The following is an 8091-nucleotide window of genomic DNA, read 5'->3' as shown; positions in this document are numbered from 1 at the left end:
TTATGTTAGGTTAGCAACATGTGAAATTGTCCTCCAACCCATAACCCATTGAAACACCGGAGCAGCTTGGTGCTAGAAGTCAGGGAAGTTTATCTCAGTATGTAATGTATCACTTTGAGATGTGAGCAAGCTAGGAACCAGTATGAACCAGATTTAAATAATCATTTGAAGCACAGATATTTCCAAGTTATCTAAATAGTAAATTAGCACTCTTGTTCATTTGAATACAAAGTTTTAAAAAATAACTAAGATTAAGGAGACAGAAACTCTCCAGGTTTAACCCTTGGTTCAGTGGCATTCATCCAGTTTATGCCTTAACAGCTGAGCCTCTAGACCAACTGTTTGCTTGGCTTCTCAGATTCATTCTTTAAAGCTGCTATGTACTAGTCAGTTATACTGTATATACTTTTTTAGGTTTTGTTGACAAGAGGTTGGCATGATTGCTAAATTTGTTGCCCTGTAAACACAGATAAATGGAAAGAAAGGTGTAATCCCAGCAAAGAATAAACCTATCCCTGTATTCTATAAAAACATATATCAAATCCTAAAATGCTTTGGTTTCCTTATACTTCTCTTGTGTGTTGAGTTGTAATCTGTTGGCAAGACAAGCAGGCATATCAAGGGATGCATATGCCAAGCCAAGAATTCCAATAATCTATCAGTCAGTTAATGACTGCATGCCGGGTAAGCCCTGGTGAAGTGACTAAAGGTAATTGGAGCTTGCAGAAGCTAACATAAAATACATCCGAGTGTATCTCGTGACTATCAACCCACCTATCTTATCAGTGGAGAAATAATTTGGACCATTAAGAGAAAATAGAATATTTTTTTAAATCTTGTAGAGTTAATCTCATAGAAATTACCATAAAAGGAAGAGAATTTTCAAGGGTAATTAAAACCACTGATGTTCAACTTAGATGCTTCGCAGAAGCAATAATTACTTTCAAGATCAGATCACCCACAATCTAGTGACCAGCAGGACAAATGAATTTGAATAGGGAGAGGTTCAGGCAGATCCTTCCCTTGGGAAAAGAGCAGTTTCCTGCATGTCTTGTTTCTTGCTGGCTTTACAGAAGCAGAGAATGATCATCCCCATTCTAAAATCATGTGGGAAAACTGGAGATGGATAGGTGCTTGTGCACCTTGTGAAACTGGTACACAATATACATTGTACACTTACATGGTGCAGGATGATGCATAGGTTGTGAAACCTATTTCTTCAGTGTTTTGATTTTAGCATGTGGTAGTTTGATATTCCACTTATCACTGTTGAGGAAAGCACTACTAAATTGTATTGAAAGGTAACAAGTTAAAAATGTTATCACAAGAAGTAAAATAGTATTAAATGGATTGTCAACATTAAACAGAAAGGATAACTTGGAATTTCTAATCCAAACATCCTTGTGTAGGTTCTTCATAGTGGTTTCAACTAGAACACTGTTTTCCTCTTGGAATTTGATGGTTTCGTGTCTGGAGGGCAGTGTTATGGGAAAGAGAAAAGTAAATATGTTCCCCAAATCATCATGAGCCTAAATCCAGAAAAAATGAAGTGTAATAGCATTGATGTGAAATAAGAAATCAGATGTGAAATAACAAATCTCTCAGATTGGTGTGGAATTGAGTGGATTTACACCAACTGATTGGTGTCCAGTGGAATTGAGATTGTGTTAGGCAATGTACAAAGGATGCCTTCGTAGTCCTAAAGGAAGATGCATGAGAAAAATTACTCCTAAATTCTCTCATTTCCACCTAGGCAACTTACAGCCCTGGCCCATTCTAACAGGAACCAAGGTTTATGGTAAGTTATTTCATGCACCATTGGGTTCTGCTTTTCTCCCAGTGTCTAGTTTACGGGAACAAGGATATAACAGGGTTGTGGGTTTTTTTATTGAGAAGTTTTTTCGTTAAGGAATTTTATTTCTGTCTTCCAGGATGCAAGACAGAAGCTGTGGCCAGGCATTGCCTCTTTCTTTAATGCTGAAGGAGGCTTACTGTGCAGAGAGAGGCACCAATAAGGGATATCCTGAAAATATGTCAGAAGCTTCATCCTACCGTGACTTTTTCCATGATTCTGTATCAGACATACAGAATGGGGAATTTTCAAACGAACTTTCTGCCTTCCTTACCCAGGAGGAGATATGTAAGAGCCTTGACATAGCTCGGGAAGCCATTGCCAGTTCCATGAAGGAGGATCAGAATGCAGCACCAGACTTTACTAATTATTTCAACACCTCTCTCTGTAGCACTTCAGAAAATCCTTCTTTCAGGGATACCAAACTGCATGAGCAAGACACTTTACAGAGGTCTCAAGCAAGTGGTCTGACTTCATCTGCTGCAAGTCATGTTCTCCCAAGGAACCAGAAAGAGCAATCCACCACACCTCAAGCAGCAGGTCGTTTTGTCACAGTTTCCAGGAGGCAAGCAAGCACATCACCTTTGCTAACTGCTAGTCCCAGCTTCATTAGAAGCCTGAAACATTTGGAGAAAGATGGTCCAGGTGTGCCTAGGACAAGCCCAAAGTCTGAATCGGCGTCTCAGGGAGAAGTTCCTTTCAGGAACAAGCTGTGTGACAAAGCTGCCACATTCATAGAGGAACTGTCATCTATATTTAGACAGGCAGCAAAGACAAGAGGCCGAAGTCCTGATGGGGACTCTTCTTCTCCAGACAGCGGATACCTGTCTCCTAAAAAGAAACAACCAGCTGTAAATACCTCCGTGAACCATGAGTTTGACAAGCCACATCAAGAGACTGAGCCTGAGGCAAAATTACCCGGAGTTCATCTGAATGGAGAACGCTTTGCTGAAAGGGAGAGCATCACTCAGAGCGAAACGGTCCTTTGCCACCCCTTTATCAGCATGGAAGAGAATCAGTCTTCACCACCTCAATTCACTCAGAAGCTCCGGAGCCAGGAAGTTGCTGAAGGAAACAAAGTATTGCTGGAGTGCAGAGTTGTTGGCAACCCGGTCCCTGATGTCAGGTAAGTGCATGCCTTTTAACTAAGTCAGTGGATATCATCGTCTTGATGGTGGAAGGTATCACAGTGGACTGCTTAGAGGTAGTCACATAACAACAGTGGATCATCCAGTGTTAGTAAGCACATGGAATAACAGATTCTGACCTCTTTAGTTCTCGTTTCATTGTTTTCTGCTTGGGAAATGAGGTCCTGCTTGAATCAAGAGCCTCATGGCAGAATTAGACACAGAATTGGCTCTAACAACATTCTGTGTGACTGTTACCTTATTAATCTAGGTGAAAGAAATCACAATTTGCCCCTGAAGGGCATATATCAGGCAGCTGATACAGTTTTTACTGTCAATTAATTAGAATGTCTCCAAGCACCGTACCAATGGGATTTGGGGTCTCTACTATGAGATAAGCCACAGTTTTCTAAATCTAGACAAATATCCTCCTGTGTAAGACCTTTCCAGAAGACATTAACATGGTCCCCATTTCAAAACTTTTGATACTTTATATTGAAATTTATGTGCATTTGCTTTTGTTCAATGACAAAACATAAAAGCAACTGCTGCACAAGTTTGTTTTAGGTGTTTTGTTTTAGTTTATTTTTATTATGAATAACTCCTAATGCTTTCCACTGTCTTGTCTTCCTTCTAAAGCTAATAGCAATTATGGTCAGCCAGCACTGCACAGTGTTTGCCACTTCACCAATCTGAGCCTTAATGCTAATGTGATTGCTTAACACACACAGGGAGATTATACCTCTAGTTTATATAGTTCCTCACAACCTATTTTGGTTTAAAGTCAACTGAGCATATTTGATATTCTCAAAGGAAAATTTTGTCAAAAAAGTCCTGTTTGGACATGATAGAATTTGTAGTTCCTCCTTCAGAACTTCCTGTAAGGGTCTTTAGTTACATCTGAAGACTACATAATTTTTTTAAGTTCTCAACGCTTCCTTAAAGGAATGTAGCAATCACTTTTCTCTAACACTTGTGCTTTAAATTTCTTCGTATCTTTTGCTGTGAAGTCAACAAGATTAAAAAATACAGCTTTGAAAAGTCATGTTATGGCTGTATGTGCTTATACATGCTTTCATTCCAAGGTGAAAAGTTACTTTGTAGAAAATATCTCTGGCGATTCTTGTTTGTGACTGTTCAAGACCACAGCATTGCCTTTATCGTTATCTGAGTCTTGAGTGACTTCCCAGACAAGCTGAATATTGAGACACTGAAATTTTTACAGGGTCAAAAGATCATTTAGAAAGACATCAAGTGTGTTCTTGTTCTTGGATACAAAGCAGAAAAAGTTGTATCTCAACACGTTAAGTACATTGATAGGGTACTCGAGCTTAGATTGTCCTACAAACTGAAGATAACTGATCTTCTAAACCAAGACAAGCTGTGGATCTAAGTATGCTAAACAAAGAAATTGCGTCACAAGCCTTGCCGACAGGTCAGGAAGCTTACCCCAAAAATATAATTGTAATGCCTAAATTGCTGTGCCCATCAAGCAATATCCAGCCATGTCATGTCATTAATAGTTGTTTGGTATTTTTTTAATATCTGCTGGGAAACAAGGACGAGAACCGCAGTTATGGGTGCAAAAGCTTTCCAGTTGTTTGTTCTCCTTCAGACTTCCATAAAGCAGGAAGGAGGAATTGTAGAAGTCACACAATTGTGACAGCCAGAGAATCCTCCTCCTTGTGTTTCTTTTCTCAGACACTTTCTTCCCCCTCACTAAGCTATTGCAGCCTGCCAGTGGTACTGATGTGCACACTACGGCGACACAAGCTGTTAACTTCTAGTAATTCTTCTGTTGTTGTTTTTGGGTTAGGTAATATGACAGCTAATGTACTGTTACTGACACATTTGAGTTGTAAAATAGAGTAGTAGCAACAGACAGAAGGACCACCCCTAAGGAAGAAAAACAGTTGCTATTAATTAATATGAAAGACCTTTTCACTGAATTTCACCCATAGGTGTAGATTAGATTGACCTGACCAAGTCACCCTAGACTCCACCTGCAGTCACTAGAGACAGTAAATTGTGCTTTATTTACGATTTTGAAACCTGTGATTGTGCTATGTTAATAGTCTGCAGATACAACTGTTGCTGAATCGCAGCAAATATGCCTCATGCCAACTTCTCAGTCTCTTGCAAAGCTTCCTGACAGTCATTTTAAAACACTTTCATGGTCCACCCTCGAATTGGTTATATTTAATAATTATTAATAATTCTCCATCTGGCAATAGCACACAAATTTGTGAATAAACTTAAAGAAAACATATTATTCAGTAACAAAAAACTACTTTTCCAAAGTTGCCACTGAAAAATACATTTCCCCTTTTGCTTCGATTTCATTGTGGATCTTCAATAGAGGAAAAATAGGGCAGCTGTACCTCAAAAAAAATAGTCCTTTTGGAAGTCAATACAATTCTGCGCCGCGACGTTTAGGTAATGACGGTGCCTTGGCTGAAGAGGTCACTCGCATACAGCACGGACAGGGTTCTGGCAGGGTGGATTTCTTCTGAAGGCCTACCCGCACAAGGGGGAGGTGTGGAGCTGAGCGCTGTGGCGGAGCTCGTAGAACGAAAGCCAGGGCTCAGTCAGTGCTTCCGAGACTGGGCTAACCGCGTAAGGACACGGCAAATACTTACGAGCTGTTTGCGTGAGGCTTCAAAGTCCTGTCTCTGAATCTTGGGGAAAGAAAGGGGCTCTTTCCTTTATAAGATAAGAAAGCACACAGTGGTGGATTCTAGACTATGCTAATATTACTAGGAACTGCTAAACAGTTACATAATATCCCCTCTGCACAACACTTCCCCTCATTCTGAAGCTGAAAGGGGTTTTATGGGGTATACTGAATGTCCAGTCAATAGCTAATACCCTGCAGTGGAAAGACAAGCCTATTTAAAACCACTGATGTATTGCAGAGCAAGTGAAGAATGCTTGCTGTTTGTGCCACTTTCAGGAACATTTCTGTAAATTTGAGTTTTATATGGTTAAAAAAGAGAGAGAGAGAAAAGCAAAACACCAATGGTACATTACTAGTTGACCATTCTCTTATATTTTGGTGATAAAAAGAATCTAGTTTTCTAAAGCACTGTGCTTAAACAACTGTTTCTTTAGACTGAATTTCTGATTTGTAATACCTTTGAAAAAAAATCTTTGGAGAATAATCATATGAATTGGAAAGATTTAAATACCTACTGTTTTCTGAAGAAACTGGCCTGAGGGAAAAAGGTGTGAAAGATATTAAAATGTTTTGTGAAAACTGCTGAATAGGTAGAAGTTAGAAATGGATATTAATGTTACTGCCAAAAGAAGGGCTATAGGACAAGCTGAACAGTTACCTGGTGTGTGAGGCGTAAGAGCCAGCCACGTAGCACGTGCAAAACTTGCTGAATAGGAGGTGCAGAGAGGGGCATGAGCCAGGATTACCACAGTCTGTACATTTGCACATAGCAATAAAATCTGCAGAAACCAGGCTTCAGCTGTTCTGATTTTTCTCAGAAAAGCTGGTTTCAATAACATAGCCACTGCAAATAATAGTTTTGGAACTCTGTGTGGTAAGTGTCATAAAAGTGGAGAGCAATTGGGATTTTCATTTTTTGTCTCAGCTGGGAAGAAAATAACCGGAAGCCATAGTTCCTAAAGTCATGATGAAATAACAATAGTTTAACGGTGACAAGAAAAGCAGTGACTGAATTGTTATTTTTCCCAACACCAAGAAGTTGTCCAGCTTAGTAATGAGCACAGTAGTTATTTAGGCAGAATCAAGCACTGGTGGCCATGAGTTCATCCAAGCGATCTACAGCAGAGCAAAAGGCCTTCAAAAGAAATTATTTGGTTGTTTCTGACCTTTTAGCATGTTATTGGTTTTATATGTGTCACATTTTATTCTGGATCCAAATAATCTTTATAACTGACTCTCTTTTCATAGCTTTTTTGTAGCTAAACTTTCCAGAGTCCTCAGCCTATCCAAAGTCAAGGTAGAATCCTGCCTTAGCCTGCTACCCTTCTTACAAGGCTAAGGATAACAAGTCTGCAGAATCCTTTTATAAGCAAAGAAACCATTAAATGCAGTGTAAGGTCAAGGCATATTTTTGAAGTTTATGTGACTAGGAAGGCCTCTTAGATTTTAAGTTCCCTGGATGTTCATAATCTGTATCACATAGAAAGTAAAACCAGTAAGTATTATGGTTTGAGTGACAAAACTTGACCAAAATAGCTTTATTCTGCTAGAGTAAAATAAGTAAACTTTGATTCAAGAACTTATAACTAGAATCTTAGGGTTGAATCCCAAAGGAAAACAATCAGTTACATTTCAATAACCACTACATTTCCTCAAAATTCAATGCCTAACTTAGTAGTTCTACTAGCAGAAAATTAGATATCTAACAACAAAGATTGTTACTGATCAGAATAATTTTAATATTACTGAACAACCCAGATTCCAACCTAAGACCTAGCAAAGCATTGGATAGTTTGAGGAGTTCTGGGATATCTGTCTTCTAAAGGTCTTAAGCATCTAAAATATAAGTTGAAACAGAAATTTTCTGTATTACTCTCAAAACTGTTGTATCAGTCAGTAGCTCTCCTTCAAAATGCATCAGCAGGGTAGTACTTAAAATACTCAAGTTAGCATTGAGCTAGCTAAAGCAAATCCCTGCTGGGAGTGACCTAGAGCTCTTCAGTGTTTGCGTCACTACCTGGATATTTAATTGCTTCTGAGGGCTGCCCCGAGCTGTAAGCTATGATTAAAGTATTTACAGATATTCACTCAGATTTTGTAGCACAACAGGTATTGGAATGTTTTGTGCAAAGTATATTCTTTTCCTTCTTCAACAGCAAATTGACCAAAAAAAAAGACAAAAAAAACCCCCAAACTTTCCCCATACTACATAGCATGAACAGGGCTTCTTTGCTTTAAGGAATCTAGGAATCTATTTGCTCTCATTATAACCCTTTTCTTCTCCTAAGTGTTGTTTATCTAAATTTCACTGTAACAAGTACCCCGAATCCCCACCTAGAAACACCATTTGGAGGTAATCCAGAACTGTCCTTAGAAAACGTAGAAACAAATGCAAAGTACAACACCGATGTTTACAATACAACCCAAACTACATT

General features: G+C 38.9%; 1 protein-coding gene across 3 annotated transcripts in view; it reads left to right on the top strand.

Moving 5' to 3' along the window:
- Window positions 1–1932: 1932 nt before the first annotated feature.
- PALLD (palladin, cytoskeletal associated protein) overlaps window positions 1933–8091 on the top strand; it is a 202196-nt gene continuing 196037 nt past the window's right edge. For 2 of the 3 annotated variants that reach the window (XM_086463791.1, XM_086463790.1), the window contains exon 1: window positions 1933–2978. In XM_086463791.1, coding sequence (XP_086319917.1) covers window positions 1933–2978 — 1046 coding nt within the window. The remainder of the gene's footprint in view (window positions 2979–8091) is intronic. The other variant, XM_086463792.1, reaches the window with a different exon arrangement.

This window comes from Leptosomus discolor, chromosome 4 (genome assembly GCF_034619465.1).
Source record: "Leptosomus discolor isolate bLepDis1 chromosome 4, bLepDis1.hap2, whole genome shotgun sequence".
NCBI lineage: Eukaryota > Metazoa > Chordata > Aves > Leptosomiformes > Leptosomidae > Leptosomus > Leptosomus discolor.
This window is presented reverse-complemented; position numbering and strand designations above follow the sequence as displayed.